Source organism: Moschus berezovskii, chromosome 16, assembly GCF_049115385.1.
Source record: "Moschus berezovskii isolate FMDL1 chromosome 16, NW_MosBer_1.0, whole genome shotgun sequence".
NCBI classification, from domain to species: domain Eukaryota; kingdom Metazoa; phylum Chordata; class Mammalia; order Artiodactyla; family Moschidae; genus Moschus; species Moschus berezovskii.
In genome coordinates, this window is record NC_142475.1 from 60,879,242 (window position 1) to 60,900,295 (window position 21,054).

Here is a 21,054-nt window from a genome sequence, read left to right on the forward strand (position 1 = left end):
CAAGTTTGGAACAGTTTCTGTCTTACAAGCGTGGTCTCTGCAATTCTTACTCAGTTCTTTAGTGAGACTTTTATCTCATTGTTTCATTGGTAGTCCCTGCATCGTGAATACATTTGTGCAGTTTGTTGTTGTTTATTGGCCATTTTCCATAAACTTCCAGGTCATGTCTTTTGCCTGGTTTTCTGTTAGGTGGTTTGCCTTTTTCTTGCTAGATTTGTAAAGGTTCTTTATAAATTCTAAGTACTAATTTGTGCCTGTTATGCGAATGCAACATCTGCTTTATATCCATTACCTTATTGAACCCTCATGGCAACAGTCTGAGGAACACAGGCTCAGAGAGGTTCAACAATTACCTGGATGCACATGGCCAGTAGGTGGCAGATCCAGATTCAGACTCGGGTCTTTCTGGCTCAAAAGCCCATCTTTGTAAACACTGCATACATGTCTCTCACATCAACATGAACAGTCTCTCACCAAATGCCCAGGGTTCAAAGAAAGTCAAAATAGTTTCAAATTAGATTAAATGGTTAGTGGCAACAGATGTCCCATGACCAAGCAGAAACCAGCACAAACGAGGGCAAAAATATATATGAACAAGGTAGGCCATTTTTGTAGTAAAAATAAAAATTAAATCATCTAAAATCTATTCATTCAAAGGAAATTTAAAACGTATTAATGGAGCAAACCAGGGCTCTGGCGTCAAACCCAGACTCTGTTGCAGTAGAAAGTCCCTGCCCACTTCTGGACCTCAGTTCACTCACCAGCGAAGTGAGGTAACTACTCAATTGTGGGGCTGCATGAGACTCTGATGTGCCTGGCACATGGTAGGTGTTCAGGATCTGTTCACTCCTATCCCGTCCTTCCTTTTTAGGAGAAAGGTTTAGTTCTGAATTCTGTTTTGAGGTCATAAGGAGAAGCTTATTGTTAAATTGTTAAGTAGGATTCTAAGAGTGCGCATAATCCCAAGTTCATTGCTGCTTTTCTCAGCTTCCTGACTCAAGGTTGATTGTCAGTTAGTCTTGTATTGATTCACAGTCTGCTATCAACAGAATTAAATTAATAAGAAATAGAAGAGTCCATTCAGCCTTCCATCTCGGCCATGTTTATAAATCAACAGGTCAGTAGTCACTGTAGATCCATTCGGCAGTCACAATCTGCTCATGCTATGGAATTTAACCAATGCGCAGGAGCTCACATTGGTTTAGGGCATTTCTGCTGATTGTTCCTGGGGATTGGGTACTTGGACAAGTACAGAGAACCTAGCACAGGGCATCCTGGCTATATCCACACTGAGATGACGCCAATACTCAGACTCTCTATCTGCTTATGAGGCCCCCTCCATGACAACCCCCTGTCTCCATGGATGACACTGAGCCCAAAACAGGGGAGGCACCTTCACTGCCAATATCTTATTGGTCCCTAGAAATTCATCCTCCTCACTGCCCCTCGTAAGGAAGACTACATCATGACACCTGTGAGTACAAGTTTAGGAGTCAAATCCCAGCGCCTTCATCAACCAGCTGTGTGATCTTGAGAAAATGAATTAAAAGCGACTTAACCTCTTTAAGCCTTGATCTTCTCATCTGTGAAGTGGGGGTGATAACAGTTCCTATGTTGTAGGAATATACAAGAGATAAATTGTGATATTGGAAACTTAGCTCAAGGTCTGGCATAGAATAAGCACTTGATGAATACAAATGATTATTACAGTAAGTCCCCTACAAATGAACAAGTTCCCTTCTGAGAGAGCATTCATAAGTCCAATTTGTTGGTAGGTGAAACAAATAGATACCCAGCTAACACAATAGGCTAAATAATCAGTTAAGTTCATTTCAGGTGTTCAGTCGTGTCCGACTCTTTGCGACCCCATGGATTGCAGCACGCCAGGCCTCCCTGTCCATCACCAACTCCCAGAGTTTACCCAAACTCATGTCCATTGAGTCAGTGATACCATCCAACCATGTCATCCTTTGTCGTCCCCTTCTCCTCCTGCCTTCAATCTTTCCCAGCATCACGGTCTTTCAAATGAGTTAGTTATTCGCATCAGGTGCCCAAAGTATTGGAGTTTCAACTTCAACATCAGTCCTTCCAGTGAACACTCAGGACTTATCTCCTTTAGGATGGACTGGTTGGATCTCTTTGCAGTCCAAGGGACTCTCAAGAGTCTTCTCCAACACCACAGTTTAAAAGCATCAATTCTTTGGCACTCAGCTTTCTTTATAGTCCAACTCTCACATCCATACATGACCACTGGAAAAACCATAGCCTTGACTAGACGGACTTTTGTTGGCAAATAATTCTATACTGTAATAGGTTTGTAATGCTTTTCAAGCAAATAATACATAGAAAACAAACACAAAAAATAAAGAAAACATGTTTAATATTATAGTTCAGTACCAGCTACATCACCACTGCTTTTTTACTCTTGCTTCCAGACATCCTGGGCTTCACAAGACACTGTACTTCTGCATACTATATGTCACTGGACGATAGAGGATGCATGCATGTACAATGTAGCCAGACTTGTGAACTAACTTGCGTGATTGGACATGTGAATGCATCTTTGCCTCCTTGAAAGTTCACATTGTGAAGGTTCATGGGTAGGGTACTTACTGTGTTAGACATGACCCTTTCTATAGCACAAATACTACTATTCTTAGAAATAGCCCTACTTTCATCTCTGGACTGCTGTACCATACCTGATCTCCTAAACTGCCCTCTCAAGCCATCCTCCTCAAAGCCATCTGGTCAACTCATTATCCTTCTTAAAATCCTTAGGGGTTCCTTGTTACCTCTAAGGAGAGAAAAGTTCAACTTGTTTGTCAAGAATTTCAAAACCCTCCCTGGAGTCCCATTGACTCCTCCAACCTTATCTCCTACAACTCCACAGGTCACTGTTTAGATCTTGCTTTGTAGCCATGGGAAACCTATGCTGTTTCCCATGTGAGCCTCTGCACTTTCTTCCCCTTGCCAACCCATCATGCTCAAGACTGCCTCCTCCATAAAGGTCTCTCTGATCATTCCTCATTTTCTAATCTGTGCATATAATTTTTTATCATTGCACTTATCTCTGTCTGTTATAATCATTAATTTCCATGTCCTCCTCCTCTGTTAGAAGAGGATCTTTTAAGGGCAAGGGCCATTACCCATATTCATAATCTTGACACTTAGTGGAGTGTCTGGCAGCAGGTGCCCAATTAAGTGTTTGTTGAATGGAATGAATGAGTGACTGATGGAAATAGTAGTTCATTTGGAATGATATTATACCACTAGTTCACAGTAAGCTAAGTTTCATCTACCTACACCCTATGATCTCCTGGGTGGCTCAGTAGTAAAGAATCCATCTGCCAATGCAGGAGACACAAGAGATGTGGGTTTGATCCTGTGGGTGGGAAGATCCCCTGGAGAGGGCATGGCAAGCCACTCCAGTATTCTTGCTTGGGAAATTTCATGAACAGAGGAGCCTGGCAGGTTGCAGAGTCGCACACAGCTGAGCAACCGAGCACACATTCACGCACCCGTAAACCATGTGCTCCCCATGCTGTCAGTAGAATTTGCTTCCGAACTTGAGTGTCATAACCTTTGCTATGGGCTTTGGTAGGTTCTGCAGATTCACAGATGAATAAATACTGTAAGGAGTTTGCCTACTAAATCGCTTCAGTCGTGTCTGGCTCTTTGCAACCCTGTGGATTATAGCCCTCCAGGCTCCTCTCTCCATGGGATTCTCTAGGCAAAAATACTGGAGTGGGTTACCATGCCCTCCTCCAGGGGATCTTCCTGACCCAGGGATTGAACCCACTGCCTCTTCGTCTCCTACATTGGCAGGCAGGTTCTTTACCACTGAGCCATCTGGGAAAAGGAGATTAGAGGCAAGTAATTATAAGTAAGTGCATGTTAGAAAGCCGTGGTAGCTTACTGAAAAAGCATCATTGAGATGTGGATTCACCATGATTTGTTTCTCATTTAACTTCTGAGTCTCAGTTTCTGCTTTACTAGAATAGGAAGAATAATATTTTAAGTGTTGCTGTGACAATTAAAGCAGGCAATGTACGCAAAGTGTTATTAGAGGTATGACATAAAATCAGTACTAAGCAAATGCAGTCATTAGTATGGCAACAGAATAAAAGATAAATTCAAACTGGCTGGTTTATTTTGAGTTTCACAAGGGGAAATGGGAACTAATTGCAGCATTAAAATTTGGCCTCAGATGCGCAATGGCTAATGCTCTGACTTGGTGCCTGAGATGTGAATTCTCATCCTGGGACACAAATCAGCTGTGTGACCTTGAGCAAGCATCTTATTCTTTCTGGGCCTTAGTCTTCAACCAGTAAATTAAAAGGCTTGCAAGGACCATTATATGATATATGGCACACATAATATGGAATTGGATGGGTCCATTAAATTCACATTGTGCAGGATTTAATTACACAGAATTATTTTCATAATTCATACTAAGTGCAAAAATATGTTATAAAGCAGTCTGAACCCTATGATTCTAAATTTGTAAGCATAAATATATTTTTGCATGAAGGAAAAGGAAATGACATTGAGCTGATTCCAAAATACTAATCATTGTTTTCTCTGGGTGACAGGCTGAAGAACAATTTTTATTTTTTTTATTTGTGAATTTGTATTAGCTTCCGAGTTCACTACAACTAGTATGAGTACTCTGCAATGATTAATGCTCAAATTAAATATTAATTTTATCAGATATCAGATACGATGGTCTCTGAAGATTGTGGTAGCCCTGAGGATCACATTATTCTACATGTGCTTTCACTTAATTATGTCCTTTTCTATGAGCATAGGGTGAGGATACTATCAATTCAGTAATTTTGTTAATACAAATAAATTAGTTCAAAATGCCCTTGGTTTCATGTCTCTGCCACTAAATATCTGGCAAAGTATTACAGTTTTGTACAAATTTCAGCCATTTGGCTCTCTTTGGAAGTTCTTCAAATAGTCATAGAAGTTACAAAGAAAAAAAAAATCCTTTCAAATCACAGTTCTTTCTGGGTGTTCTTTGGCCTGGCTAACTTACTGTGCATATTCTGTAGTCTCTACTCAGGCCATATTTTTTCCATCTGAAATACATCCTGAAGACTCAACAACCATTCATAATTTTCCTTTATTTTTCTTTCGAATACTTTCATAATGATTGAAGATGTATTTACGTTTTCTCTTGAAGGTATGTTTTATGTGATAAGTTGCTGAGCTTTAAAAATTCTTCGGCATCACAAAGGAAAGCATATCAGAAGTGCCAGTCAGAGCAGGAGTTCAGGCTGTATTCGTGAGGAGCTAAACACAGGACATGTCCCGTTCAGTCTATGCCATGTGGATGAGTGATTCTGTAAACTGCCACCACTCGGAAGAAGCTGATGTACTGGGAGCTTTAAGGGGTAAAGAGAGGGAGTCATGGGCCACACACCATGCCCAGAATGTGTGTTGCCAAGATTTGGTCAATTATTTCTCACAATTAAGGAGGTAAATGCAACTAGAGTCCTTCAGTTCAGTTCAGTTCAGTCGCTCAGTCGTGTCCGACTCTCCGCGACCCCACGAATCACAGCATGCCAGGCCTCCCTGTCCATCACCAACTCCCGCAGTTCACTCAAACTCATGTCCATTGAGTTGGTGATGCCATCCAGCCATCTCATTCTCTGTCGTCCCCTTCTCCTCCCGCCCCCAACCTTTCCCAGCATCAGAGTCTTTTCCAGTGAGTCAACTCATCGCATGAGGTGACCAAAGTATTGCAGTTTCAGCTTTAGCATCAGTCCTTCCAATGAACACCCAGGACTGATCTCCTTTAGAATGGACTGGTTGGATCTCCTTGCAGTCCAAGGGACTCTCAAGAGTCTTCTCCAACACCACAGTTCAAAAGCATCAATTCTTCGGCGATCAGCTTTCTTCACAGTCCAACTCTCACATCCATACATGACCACGGGAAAAACCATAGCCTTGACTAGACGGACCTTGGTTGGCAAAGTAATGTCTCTGCTTTTTAATATGCTATCAAGGTTGGTCATAACTTTCCTTCCAAGGAGTAAGCGTCTTTTAATTTCATGACTGCAATCAGCATCTGCAGTGATTTTGGAGCCCCAAAAAAATAAAGTCTGACACTGTTTCCACTGTTTTTCCATCTATTTCCCATGAAGTGATGGGACCAGATGCCATGAGGCAACAAACTTGAGGTTCAGAGGTATTAAGTAGCTTGTTCAAGGTCAAACCATTGGTCAGTAGCAGAACTGGGATTGGAAGCTGGGTCTGCATGGGTCCAAAGCTCGTGACTTTATTTTGTCAGGTGTCCACAAGCTTAAAGGGCCAGAGAATTGTAACATGAAAAAAGGGTGGTGTTAATACGTCCCTGTGCACAGCACTGTGGTGACAATGACCAAATGAATGAGTGAATCTTAGTCCCCAAAATGCTGCATGACAATATATGACTCACAGTCCAGCTGTAGGCTGTATGACTTAACCAGATCTGAGTGCTCTCTCCTGCTGAGTCTGCGTGTGTGAGACTGGATGTGTGGTATTTATTTATCCTCCCTGCACTAGAGGCTTGTAAACCAGCTGCTAGCTAAGCAAGATCTATGTCTCATACCTATAGGCTCCCCTCCCCCTTTTCCTCCCAAACTCTTCAGTTCAGTTCAGTTCAGTCTCTCAGTCGTGTCCAACTCTTTGCAACCCCATGGACTACAGCACACCAGGCCTCCGTGTCCTTCACCAACTCCCAGAGCTTACTCAAACTCATGTCCATCAAGTTGGTGATGCCATCCAACCATCTCATCCTCCCACCTTCAATCTTTCCCAGCATCAGGGTCTTTTCAAATGAGTCAGCTCTTCACATCGGGTGGCCAAAGTATTGGAGTTTCAGCTTCAGTATCAGTCCTTCCGATGAATATTGAAGACTGATTTCCTTTAGGATGGACTCTTGTCAACCTTTAATATTCAGCTCTTGAGTCTTGCCTGAATATCCAGCCTAGTTTACCTTCTCTTCCCTTATATTCCCATGGCAACCAGAGTGTATCCTAACTATGGGGTGTACCATGTTATGAAATCATCTGTCTAGTTCTTTCCTTTACTGAACTGTATTGAGGGCAAAGGCAAGGTATCTTCTTCAGCTCTGTATCCTATCATGTGCCTGGTACACAGTAGATGATCAATAATTATGTGCTTCATTGGGGCTACAGAAAAGAGATGTAATAATGAGTTCCATCTATTATTAGCATCTTATCTCCAAGGAAAAGCAGATGGAACTAGGAATTCATGAATCTGCATCTTGTTGCAGCCTACAGAGTTCCTCGGGTCCCCATGTGCACAGTATCTCCCCAAGAGAAAGCACATTCCTAAGTCTCTGTTCTGCCTAGAGAGATGGACTGGGTCTGGCCCTGTGTAAGCTGGGAGGGTCTTTTAGTGTAAGGCTAGGTGCAAAGCTGGCCTTGGCAGCTGAGTTCATGCTGTCATTTCCCTGAGCCCCATGCTACTCCTGCTAGTCTCCAGGGAGAATAGAAAAGGGAAGGCTGGAGATGGCCTGGGTGCCACCATATTTATGCCCATTCTACTCTCTCTCTGAGCACTGCATCTCATCTCTGATGGCCCCGTTGTGTCCTTTAACACATCAGAGTCAAGTTACCTCTGAATGAGTTCTGAGTATATGTATGCTTATGGTTGGGAAGCTATAAAACAAAGGAGTAATGTGATCTGGTTTTGTTGTCATTTAGTCAGTAAGTCATGTCCGACTCTGCGACCCCAAGGACTGCAGCATGCCAGGTTCCTCTGTCCTTCACCATCTCCTGGAGTTTGCTCAAACTCATGTTCATTGAGTCAGTGATGCCATCAAACCACCTCGTCCTCTGTTGCTCTCTTTTCTTCTTGCCCTCAATCTTTCTGGCTTTCATGGTATTAAAAAAACAAAACTCTAGCAGCCATGAAGAAAAGAGATTGTAAAGGAGAACAACAGTGCCCAAAATTGCAATAAGACTTTTTCATAAAAACCTAAGTGTAATTCTTAGAGCACCTAGATCAGGCACTGCCACATAGCAAGTACAATGTGCCTGCCTCTTAAATGGGACAATATCGAAGAAAGAGAATGTCGGTCTTCACATGGACCTTTGTGATAAGAAAGTGGAAGAACTCCTTGAAATTTAGAAAAAAGCTTTTTACAGTAGCAGACATCATTGTTAATGTGAATGCATTGTCTATATGCTAGACTCTGGAGTCTTCCACCAGGTATGACCTACGTGACCTTGTAGCCTTGGGGATCAACTGGTTTCCGATTAGCCTATGTGGAGGCCTTCAGAGAGCCCCTATCATATAGTAAGAGCTCAGAAAACAGCTGCTCCTTTCTTTTCATCCCACTCCAGTCTGAATCTTACTTTCATAATGGGTCTCCTTGAAGCCCCTTCATAGTTGTCAATAACCACACCACTATTTGCATTTCTTCTCCTGACAGAGATTTCCTGGGGACCAAGGAAGCGTCGCTGCTGCTAATGGCCATGTTCCTTCTCGCTGTGTTCTACCATGGACAGCAGGTAATCTGACGTTTTCCTCTGACTGCCTGTGATTACCTGGCATTTCCTGCTGCCATAAAACTGGCCTGGGGGGCCCCCACTCATCTCTGCAGTAAATGACTTTTAGTAGCTTGCAGCAAGTGGTGATTCTTCTTTTTCTTCTTCTTTTATTTCTTTCCTTTTTGTTTTTTTTTTTTTTTTTTGCCCCTTGACTGAGCCATGCATGGCTTAGGGGATCTTAGTTTCCTGACCAGGGTTTGAACCTAGGCCCTGGTATTTAAAAGCACTGAGTCCTAACCATTGGACTGCCAGGGAGTTCCCAGCAAGTTGTGATTCTTAACAAAGCAATTCCTAGTATGGAGCACTTAATGAAAAACCAAGATGGAGATGATTTGGGGAGCTATATGGTTTTCATTCCCTTTAGGTGTATCTCCTTCAGTGAGATGATTATAAGGAAAAACAGAGCTTTCAATTTCTGGCTGAGGCCAACTGGGATCTCTCCCAGTTCGGTTGCCTGGATAAAACTATCACTATGGAAGATGACCTGATGGGACAGTGGTAAAGAATCTTCCTGTCAGTGTAGAAGACCCAGGTTCGATGCCTGGGTCGGGAAGATTCCCCTGGAGAAGGAAATGGCAACCCACTCAGATATGCTTGCCTGGGAGATCCTATGGACAGAGGAGCCTTTCAGGCTATAGTCCATGGAGTCACAAAGGGTCGGACACAACCTAGCAACTAAACAATAACAATGGAAGTTGTGTAAATCAGGTTTGGGGATTTTTGTGTTTTGGCTTTTTTTTTTAATTTTCTATTGGAGTATTGTTGAGTTAAAATGTTATGTTAGTGTCAAATGTACAGCAAAGTGATTCCGTTATATATGTATCTATTCTTTTTCAAACTCTTTTCCCATTTAAGTTATTACAGAGTATTGAGTTCAGATAGTAAAGAATCTGCCTGCAACTCAGGAGACACAGGTTCAGTCCCTGGGTTGGAAAGATCCTCTGGAGAAGGAAATGGCAACCCACTCCAATATTCTTGCCTGGAGAATCCCATGGACAGAGGAGCCTGGTGGGCTACAGTCCATGGGGCCACAAAAGAGTCAGACATGGCTGAGCAGCTAACACACACACAACGTGCACGGGGTATGGAGCAAAGTTCCCTGTGCCATACAGTTGTTGTTTGTTTGCTAAGTCACGTCTGACCCTTTTGCAATTCGATGGACTGTATAGCCCGCCAGGCTCCTCTGTCCACGGACTTTTCCAGGCAAGGATACTGGAGTGGGTTGCCGTTTCCTTCTTCCTTGTTGGCTGTCTATTTTAAATATAGGTATGTGTACATGTCAACTGGGTGGTGCTAGTGGTAAAGAACCCACCTGCCAATGCAGGAGACATAAGAGACGTGGGTTCGATTCCTGGGTCGGGAAGATCCTCTGGCGGAAGGCAAGGCAACTGACTCCAGTATTCTTGCCTGGAGAATACCATGGACAGAGGAGCCTGGAAAACTACAGTCCACAGGGTCACAGAGAGTAGGATACAACTGAAACAACTTAGCATGCACGCACACAGGTACTTGTCTATTCCAAACTCCCAGTCGGGCTTGAGGACCATCCTAACCAAGGTTCCAAACCCACCCTGCCTCCAAGAAGTTTGTGGCCTTCTCCCTGACTCTCTGTTTCCTCCTCTTTAAAATAATTACTTTTAAAAAAGTAATTCCTGACTAGGGCTGTTTTGAAGAATCATTTGAGATGATTGTATGTAGCATTTTGAGCACTGCCTTTCAAAGATAGAGGAGGCACTTCATCATTGATTTGTTCTGAGTAGATAAAGTGCCTATAGTATTGATGCCACTTCCCCATCTGCCAGGATCTGGGGCGGGCACCGTGGGTAGCCTCATACAAAACCCCGTCCCTAGCCCCAGGGCTTCCTGTCTCCTGGAGGAGAGTGGGCCCTAAATAATGCAATGTGGGATATGCTATGAGTGGACCAGCCTTGTCCAATGACCTCAAGAGTCAGAGAAGCAGGAAATTATTCTGCATGGAGCATCATACCAGGCCTCACCCAAGAGATGTCACCTGTTCTCCACAACCAGTAGGATTTCTCCATGCAGACGCGGACCATGAATGCAGCAACACTCATCACTTTCTGCTAGAGCCAGGCCCTGTCTGCTTCACTGCTGTGCTCTGGATCCCAGTCCGTCTCTCTGTGCGTGTACTTCAAAAAAATAAAAGTAACCAGGAAAGGAAAAAAACAAGAAGACTCAGCCAGAGCAGAAATAGAAACATACCACTGAGAAATCACCATGGAGACAGGGAGGTAATGAATCCTGAGAAACCAGGGATGAAACAGCCAAAAGCCCCAGGAAGCTAGAGATACATACATAAAGTTATTTGTAATAAAGCGGGATGGTAACATGTTGTTTAGTCACTAAGTCATATCTGGCTCTTTTGTGACCCCCTGGACTATAGCCCACCAGGCTCCTCTGTCCATGGATTTCCCAGGCAAGAAAACTGGAGTAGGTTGCCAGGGGATCTTTCCCAACCCAGCAATCGAAATTGTGTCCCCTGCTTGGCAGGCGTCTTCTTCACCACTGAACTACCTGGGAAGCCGGATGGTAAAATGTACTCAGGGGGACAAAATAAATAAAACTAAACTTGGCAATCGAAGAAAAGAAGGCAAGAGTTAACATGTATCAGCCTCCTACTATGTGTCTGGCACTTCGCCTGTATTATCGAATCATCTCAACAACCTAAATGGTCGTTACGATGGATCCTGTTTTACAGATGAAGGAAGTCAGGGTACTGATCTAGAAAGGGAGAGAACTAGAATTCAACCCCAGATTTGTCTCTCGAGCCCGCCTTTCCACTTTCTCGATCAGGGGAAAAACAAAGCACTGTCTGTATCTTCACAACACCAAGGGCATTCAATCCTGCAGTACGACCTTACCTTGCTTTTCAATGTCAGCTGAAACACTAAGCCAAAGGTCAAAGTCTGGCCATTGGCAGAATCCCCCTACTTAGGTCTTTCTGATTTTCTGTGAGAACTGTGATCATGTCCTTCACATCCTGTGGCTTCTAGTTACAGGGGAGAAATTCTTCATCTGACATGCAAATGACAAGCCTTTTGAGGGCTGTGAAAACAGAATCAGATAAGGCAATACTATAGAAAAGTGTACGTATACTCCATCACACAGGTTTTAAACTGACAAGTCAGAAATTCTCAGAGATGGCTAAGAGAAAGTTCAGAATGGGTGGGGTCCTCATTTTGGAGTAGGAAAGCTGTTTCTATCTTCCCTGTCACCTTAAGGATTACTCTGTGCCTCTTGGTGCCTCCTCAAAGCCCTTCTGAAATTCTGATTCAGTTTATTCTATAATCCATTTGTCCTGCAAAAGCAGATAACCTCATCTCATGAAGAATATGAATAAAGTAAGAGCCAGTAAGTGAATAATGAGGGCCTGAGTACTTAAGTGATATCTGATTATTTTCTTTTTTATTTTTAACCTTCAAAAGGTTTTTTAAGAGATTTTTTTTTTAATGTGGACCATTTTTAAAGTCTTTATTGAATTTGCTACAATACTGTTTCTGTTTCATGCTTTGGTTTTTTTGGCTGCAAGTCATGGAGATCTTAGTTCCCCTACCAGGGATTAAATCCACACCCCTTGCATTGGAAAGCAAAGTCTTAACCCGTGGACCACCAGAGAAGTCCCTCAAAAGGTTTTAAAATGGCATAGCTGCATTCCATAACTGTAGCACTTACAGCTGTGACCTTTGGAGTGGAGTAGATATTATTCAAACCCCAACTCTGCCACTCAGTAGATAAGTGACCTTCAGTCATTTATCTAACTTTCTGTGCCTCTGTTTTCTCACCTGTAAAGTGGGTGCGATAGTAACAGTTTCTGTAGGGTTTTTGTAGGATTATATGAGAATATAATTAGAATACACCCCTCCCAGCAATTTCCACTTGGAGTAAGTGCTCAAACATCGTGAGCTATTAATATTTTACTTTGGAAGCAAGCGTCTGAGACAAACAGAGAAAGTGTTATTATCCATCTGGTCGCAAGGCAGCAGCAGAGACTCAAGTCACTTGAGGTCGCAAAGTCACAAAGGAGAACCAGACAGAAACAGGGATGCAAATGCTCCAACTTCTCGGTCCATGCCCTCTCCACCACGTGGTGCTGTCTATCTGTTAGAGGAAACCTTTCTGCAGAACTGCATCACCTCGAGCAGCATTTCATGATGCCCTTCAGAGTCCTGTTCATCCGGATCGAGTCCGTCCACTCCTGGGTCTGCCACCTGCTCCCACTGTGTTCCCTGGTGACTCAGAGTCCCTCTATTTTTATTAAAGCCTGAATAATCCCCACTGATGCCTGGTACCCAGCAGCATCCCGGTGGGAGCATGTGTAATTGTACATCTCCAGAGTGACGGAGGCAGTTATGTAACCGAATAATTGGGAACTCTCATCCTGCACATATGTGAAAGCGATACGCCAAACACTTCCTCCTCCCCCGAGGCAGGTGAGCATCCCGAACGTTGGACAGAAGAGTGTAGACAGCCAGGTGCCTCCCACCTCGTGCCTGATTCATTGCAGCCCATTACTTTATTCACTGGGCTTGGCCTCAGCTCTCCTTTCAGAGCAAAGGACATCACACCTGTGCACAGAGATGGAGATTAATGAGGTCAGGTCTCCAGTCGCTTACTGCTGGGTCTGATAAAGATAAGCACTTGGATTGTGCAGCTTAGAAAGACTCAAGCTTTGGGACCAAATTATTAAATTTGCCTCCCAGAGAGGCTCCTGGAAGAATAGATGACCTTGAGATGCTCAACCTCCCAGACCTGCCATTTCTTTACCTGCAGAAAGAAAAGTCTAATAGTTATCTATCAAGAGTTGGAGAACAGCTGAATAAAGTCATGTTCGTAGAGTGCAGGGGTTAAGAGCCACAGCTCGAAGTCCAAATGCCCTGAGTTCAAAGCCCGCCTCTACTTGTAAAACCCTGGGCATCTGACTTTACCTTCCTGTGCCTCCATTTCCTCAGCTCTAAAATGGGCATAAAGAAGTACCTGCTTTTTTGAGCCACGGTGGGATTAAAAGACTTTCGGTGTTTGAAATGCTGAGTACAGTGCCTAGTTCAAGACAGGGACTCAGACCATGTTAATTATCATTCTGTGCTAAGAGCCTGGCACAAAACATATGAACAATGTTTGTTAGTTCCTTTGGTACTCTTTTCTTTTTTCTTTTACAAACTCAGAAATTTATTTCTCCCAGTGGAGGATAGGAAGTCCAAGACCAAGGTGCTGGCAGATTCAGTGTCTGGTGAGGAGGGCTCACATCCCAGTTCATAGGTTCTCAGTACATCCTCACATGGCAGAAGGCACAGGGACATCTCTGGAATCTCTTTTATAGACATTAATCTCATTCATGAGGGTTCCAACCTCATGACCTAAACACCTCTCAAAGGCCCCACCTTCTAACACTTTGAGGGTTAAGATTTCAAAATATGGATTTTGAGGGCACACAAACCCTTGGTACTGTTTTCATGTAGCCAGTTCCCAAGTGGTTTGGGAAGGGAAATCAGAATACAAAAAGTTGAAAACGATTATTCATTTGCTTTATCTTGCAACTCAGATACAATGCAAGTGAAAGTATTAGTCGCTCAGTCATGTCCAACTCTTTGTGACCCCATGGACTGTGGCCCACCAGACTCCTCTGTCCGTGGAATTCTCACAGGCAAGAATACTGGAGTGGGTAGCCACTCCCTTCTCCAGGGAGTCTTCCCAACCCAGAGATTGAACCCTGGTCTCCCACATCGCAGGAAGATTCCTTACTGTCTGAGCCACCAAGGAAGCTCCTCAGATACAATCAGTTCAGTTCAGTTGCTGTCATAGCCAACTCTTTGCGACCCCATGGACTGCAGCACGCCAGGCTTCCCTGTCCATCACCAACCCCCAGAGCTTGCTCAAACTCATGTGCATCGAGTCGGTGATGCCATCCAGCCATCCAGCCATCCTCTTTCGTTCCCTTCTCCTCCTGCCTTCAGTTTTTTCCCAGCATCAGTGTCTTTTCTGATGAGTCAGTTCTTTGCATCAGGTGGCCAAAGTATTGGAGCTTCAGCTTCAGCATCATTCCTTCCAATGAATATTCAGGAATTTCCTTTAGTTCTTGACTGGTTTGATCTCCTTGCAAAGAGGAGACTCCCAGGAACTCTCAAGAGTCTTTTCCAAAGCCACAATAATCTAACAATAATACCACAGGCACCACCACCTTCCAGGTGACTGTTGTAAACACTTTGAAGATTCTTGCTCTTGTTGCGCTCTTTTTGGCCTTAGAATATTTCTGTCTACGAATGTACCTGCAAATTATTGTGTTAAAAGACATTTGGAATAATTCTTCTCTTTGTGGTTATACCTGTAGGTTTGCTTGTTTGTGTGAGCTTTTAAAAATTCCATCCAGTTTCATAATTAAGTAAAATATTTCCCCGATTCAAAAGTCAGGTTTATAAACAAAATACAATTTTTAAAGTTTAAATGTATCCCTATTCCTTCACCCCACCTTCCTCATCTCATTGTAATGACTTTTTATGTTTTTGTACTTCAATTTTTAAATATATATATGTGGAGAGAGAGACATATAGATATCCCCTTTCCTTAGATCAATAATGGCAAACTGTGCATGTATTTCTCCGCCTTAGATACCAACCCATCAAAGCACATATAGAGAAATATTCATTTCTTTTTATAGCTGTATATAAGTTTATTCAACCAAAATGAGCACTTGGATGGTTTCCAGCTTTTGCTATTAAAATTCTGCTGAAAGAATAACCTTGCACCTCTGTCTTTTCATATTTTTGCCATCCACTGAGACTTGCACATAAGACAAAGAAAAGAACTAGCTGAATTTTTTTAAGCCCTTGAATTCAGGGTGTCTAACCATGTGTCTAGTGGTGCAACATATTGTTCATTTCAACAGTTAAAGACTTTGAAATAATGACATTACCAAAAGCCGTCGTAAATATGGTTTGTGAGATTTTTTAGAAATGAAACTGTCCTCTTTCCAATGAAAAGAAACGCTAAGATGGGAGAGAAGTTGGGGAAGGGTGGATACATGTATATGTATGGCAGAGTCCCTTTGCTGTTCACCTGAAGCTATCACAACATTGTTAATCTTCTGTACCCCAATACAAAGGATAAAGTTTTTAAGAAAGAGTAACAATTCTAAAAAATTAAAAACCAAACAAGATTTTAGGAGAAGAGGGAACTAATAGGTATTATATACCTACTGTGAGTCATATGTTCCACGAACTTCCTAAATAATTCCTGACCCAGGGATTGAACCCACGTCTCCAGTACTGCAGGTGGATTCTTTATACACTGAGCCACTAGGAAGTCCTTGTTGTATAGATTAAAGGCATTAATATATGTATATTCCTTAGAAAAGTTCCTGGCACCATCTAATGAGCACAGCCTATATGTTAGCTGGTTTTACTACTGTAATTTATTTGTTGGGTCAAGAAATATTAATGGAACACCAGCCCGGTGCCAGGAACATTGCTATAAGGTAAGGATGTGATATTGAACTGGGGGAAGAACCTTGACCTCACAGCGCCTGCAGTGCACAGTGGAGGAAAGAAGCAATGACAAAATCTTAGGTGCCACAATGCTAGGAAGGGGAGGTACAGTTCAGTTCAGTCGCTTAGTCATGTCCGACTCTTTGCAACCCCATGAACCGCAGCACGCCAGGCCTCACTGTCCATAACCAACTCCCGGAGTCCACCCAAACCCATGTCCATTGTGTCAGTGACGCCATCCAACCATCTCATCCTCTGTCATCCCCTACTCTTCCTCCGCTCAATCTTTCGCAGCATCAGGGTCTTTTCAGATGAGTCAGCTCTTTGCATCAGGTGGCCAAAATATTGGAGTATCAGCTTCAATAACGGTCCTTCCAATGAACACCCAGGGCTGATCTTTAGGATGGACTGGTTGGATCTCCTTACAGTCCAAGGGACTCTCAAGAGTCTTCTCCAACACCACAGTTCTAAAGCATCAGTTCTTTGGCACTCAGCTTTCTTTATAGTCCAACTCTCGCATCCATACATGACCACTGGAAAAACCATAGCCTTGACTAGACAGACCTCTGTTGACAAAATAATGTCTCTGCTTTTCAATATGCTGTCTAGGTTGGTCATAACTTTTCTTCCAGAGAATAAGCGTCTTTTAATTTCATGGCTGCAATCACCATCTGCAATGATTTTGGAGCCCAGAAAAATAAAATCAGCCACAGTTTCTACTGTTTCCCCATCTATTTCCCATGAAGTGATGGAACCGGATCCCATGATCTTAGTTTTCTGAATGTTGAGCTTTAAGCCAACCTTTTCACTCTCCTCTTTCAGTTTCATCAAGAAGCTCTTTAGTTCTTCTTCACTTTCTGCCATAATGGTGGTGTTATCTGCATATCTGAGGTTCTTGATATTTCTCCCAGCAATCTTGATTCCAGCTTGTGCTTCTTCCAGTCCAGCGTTCCTTATGATGTACTCTGCATATAAGTTAAATAAGCAGGGTGACAATATACAGCCTTGACATACTCCTTTTCCTATTTGGAGCCAGTCTATTGTTCCATGTCCAGTTCTAACTGTTGCTTCCTGACCTGCATACAGATTTCTCAAGAGGCAGGTCAGGTGGTCCAGTATTCCCATCTCTTTCAGAATGTTCCACAGTTTATTGTGATCCACACAGTCAAAGGCTTTGGCATAGTCAATAAAGCAGAAATAGATGTTTTTCTGGAACTCTTTTGCTTTTTGCATGATCCAGCGGATGTTGGCAATTTGATCTCTGGTTCCTCTGCCTTTTCTAAAACCAGCTTGAACATCTGGAAGTTCATGGTTCACATATTGCTGAAGCCTGGCTTGGAGAATTTTAAGCATCACTTTACTAGCGTGTGAGATGAGTGCAGTTGTGTGGTAGTTTGAGCATTCTTTGGCATTTCCTTTCTTTGGGATTGGCACACAGCCCTGTAAAATCTGCTCATCTTCTGATCTCTTGGTGTCAGCAAAAGACCTCCTGAAATGTTCAGCTTGGGCTCTGTTTCATCTGTGGAGGGTTCCGGAGAAACCCTGTCCACCTCCCACAAACGTATGTCTGAACCCGTTCCTTCCCTTTCTGTCCCCTGAACCGCAGCTGGAGTACACAGCCCGCCTGGACTTCCTATGGCGAGTCCAGGCCAAAGAGGAGATCAACGAGATGAAGGAGCTGAGGGAGCACAATGAGAACATGCTCCGGAACATCCTGCCCAGCCATGTGGCCCGCCACTTCCTGGAGAAGGACCGGGACAACGAGGTGAGCCCAGGCTCGTCCGCCCCCCGAGGACGGGCTGCCGCGGGAGGGCTGCGGTAGGACACGCCGATCCCAAGCGCTCAGAGGGTCCCACTGTCCTCACCTGAGCATGGAGACCAGGCCCACTCCCCAGCACTCTGAAACATGCATGCGCCTCCCCAGCTTCTGGTACCTCATCTGTAAGAGGCATGTAATAAGTTCGCTAGTGCAAGACTGAGTTGCAATTTTAAAGTTTTACATAGATGTGTGTGTATATATAAATAAATCCAACAATTCCACTTTGGTGTTATGTAACCAACAGAACGGAAAGTAGGGTCACAAGGAGATAGCTGCACGTTCATATTCATAACAACATTATTTATAATAGCAGAATGCTGGGATCATCCAAGACTCCATCAAAAGACAGATGGATAAGGGAAGCGGGGTCTGTACATACAGTGGAATGTTGTTCAGTCTTTGGAAGGAAGTAAATTCTGACACGTGCTGCAACATGGATGAAGCCTGAAGACACTACAGCAAGTGAAGTAAGCCTTAGCCTTTGACTACAAAAGGGCAGCCTTGTCTGAGCAAAGCAAGCTAAACCTTCCTGTTGTCTGAGTCACAACAAACACTCAAAAGATATTTCTCAGGCACAGACTGTGCAATAAACATCTAAAAGGCCCTGGGACTCTTCTGGGGGGATTAACTAGACACGGGCTTGCCGTCATGTAGCTTAAATTCAAATGGGGGCAGAGAGATAACAGCCCAGTACAGAAGCACACTGTGATGGCACTGCTCTGATGGGTGAAAAAAGGTTACCTGCTAGTAGCAGCTGGCAAGGGCAGGCATGGTCAGGGGAGATGCCCACACCTGACCTGCGACTGAGTGATAGGAAGGACCGAGTCATCCTCAGAGAGTGGGGAGGAGGCGGGACGATCCAGGAGAGAGAGAACAGCACAAGCAGAGGCACGGTGAGGATGAGCTTGGGGTGCCCACGGAACAGGAAGGCCAGGCTAGGGGATTTTCTCGGCTCCCCAAGGCTGTGATAATAAATACTGCATGACGTAAAGCAACAGAAATGTATTCTCTCACAGTTCTGGCAGCCAAAAATCTGAACTCAGTGCAGTAACATGACTATGCTCCCTCTGAAGTCTCTAGGAAGAATTCTTCCTCCTCTTCTAGCTTCTGGTGGCCTCAAGCACTCCTTGGCTTGTGGCCACATCAGTCTAATCTCTGCCTTAGTCACATGACCTTCCCCTCCTTATAAGGGCATGTGTCCTCTTTTCATATGAGGACACCAGTTGTTAGATTTAGGACTCTCTCCAGTATGACCTTATCTTAGCTTAATCACATTTGCAAAGACCTTGTTTCCAAATAAGGGCTCATTCTGAGGTTGTGGAAAGAAAGAAAGGGAAAGTGAAAGTCGCTTAGTCATATCTGACTCTTGGCAACCCCATGGACTATACAGTCCATGGAATTCTCTAGGCCAGAACACTGGGAGTGGGTAGTCTTTCCCTTCTCCAGGGGATCTTCCCAACCCAGGGAGTGAACCCAGGTGTCCCACACTGCAGGCAGATTCTTTACCAGTTGAGCCACATGGGAAGCCCAGGTTGTGCGGGGGACATGAATTTGGAACACTTCCCATTCCAAGGATGAAGAGTGATGAGTGATGTGAGAAGATCCGGGGCCAGGGCCTGACAGTTGGGTCTTACGGAGTATGGTAGGGTTCGGGGCACCCTTTTAAGTGCTGTGTGAGCCTTTGGAAAGTGTGTTACCTAATCTGACCGAATGCTAGTAGAGTGCGGATAAGAGAGTCACAAAACCAGAAACTAGTTAAGAGAGCCTAAAATAGCCCAGGAAAGAGTCTGATGGGGAGGCCTGAGATGTCTCAGTGAGATAGAAGTGGATGAATCCCAGGTACCTTTACAAATTGGAATCAACAGGACTCGACAATGGAATGAATGTGAAAGGTGAGGAATGGAAAAAAAAAAAATCAAGCCGTTTGGTTCACCCCCTAACCACCTAGAAAAAAGTAACTCAAGAGGGAAATAAAAGATGCCTTTTTAAAGACCTGAAGGGTTATCGCATGAGAGGGACTGACCTTGCTCTGTGAAACTCCAGATGGCAGACCCAGGGCCGTGGACACCCTCAGGGGACATCTCTGTATTCAGCGCTATGTAGAAGCTAATGGTGATGGAGCCATCAGGCTATGAGACCCACAAGAGCAGGGACAACATCAGCCTTGGTCACCACCGATCCTTGGGCCCTGATGCCCTTACCCTGTGGTCTTGCTCATTAAAGGTATGTGGATGGACTAGAATGATGAATTCCTTTACTGAAACTTTTTAAGTGGCAAGAAGAAAGGCCTTGCTAAGGACACTACAAAAGCAAGGTCAGTTGTCTCAGAGACTGGACCAAGACAACCCTTCCACTAGAGAGTTTTAGACTGAGTCAAACAGGGAATGAAAAATTCATAGAACAAAGATCACAGACTGGCTGATTCTGAGACAAATCTGACCAGCAAGCCAGTGGGCTGGGACAGTGGTCAGTTGGTTGTTTTGCTTTTTTGTTTTAATTGGTAGATTCGATGCCTTTAGACATGGAATGGACTCTCCAATTTATCCATCTCTACCTTGACACTTATGCCACCTGCTGGACCTCTGAAAACATTTGGGGTTGTGACCCCTGCCTTAGGATAGAATTAGGAGAGACCTGCAAGGTCCATTTCCCATCCGAGCCTCTGCAAAAGGCCAGTGGGAGAGAAGCCAAGAGCATGAGTCATCTGCTGCTTGAATAATCAGCTCTTGATGAACTCACGCCCTTGAGAGTCTGTTGGATGCAGATTAAGGCACCAAACACCCTCAACAGATGGAGCTCTCTGGAATTGGGTTCAAGCCTGGTTTCCTTAGAGCTCCCTAAGGTCAGGGACTTTGTTGCAAGAGCTTCTTGAGGAAGCCAAGAAAGCGAAATGTCGCTGAGCATCAACCGTGACCACCGGAAGGAGCAGATGGAATGCTGGAGCCCTCAGAGGGAAGACCCACAAAGAAATGAAAGGAAAGTCACCTGTCAATCAAGACACCAAAACAAGGAGGTATTTGGAACCAGTGGGGAAGAACAAGAATGCACTGGCTGACTTCATCCTGAAAGGAAGGAAACCAAGCAGAGATGCCCAGACCCCAAGTCATCAGCAATTATTCAAGCCAAACCCCCACTGAGCAAAATAAAGGTCAGGCTCAGCCTTCATCAC

At 43.9% G+C, this 21,054-nt stretch overlaps 1 protein-coding gene across 1 annotated transcript in view; it reads left to right on the forward strand.

Moving 5' to 3' along the window:
- The window catches only part of ADCY8 (adenylate cyclase 8), a 237,202-nt gene that overhangs the window by 199,986 nt on the left and 16,162 nt on the right, over positions 1–21,054 (forward strand). Inside the window, exons 13-14 of the mRNA XM_055432577.2 lie at positions 8,450–8,528; positions 17,673–17,831. Coding sequence (XP_055288552.2) covers positions 8,450–8,528; positions 17,673–17,831 — 238 coding nt within the window. The remainder of the gene's footprint in view (positions 1–8,449; positions 8,529–17,672; positions 17,832–21,054) is intronic.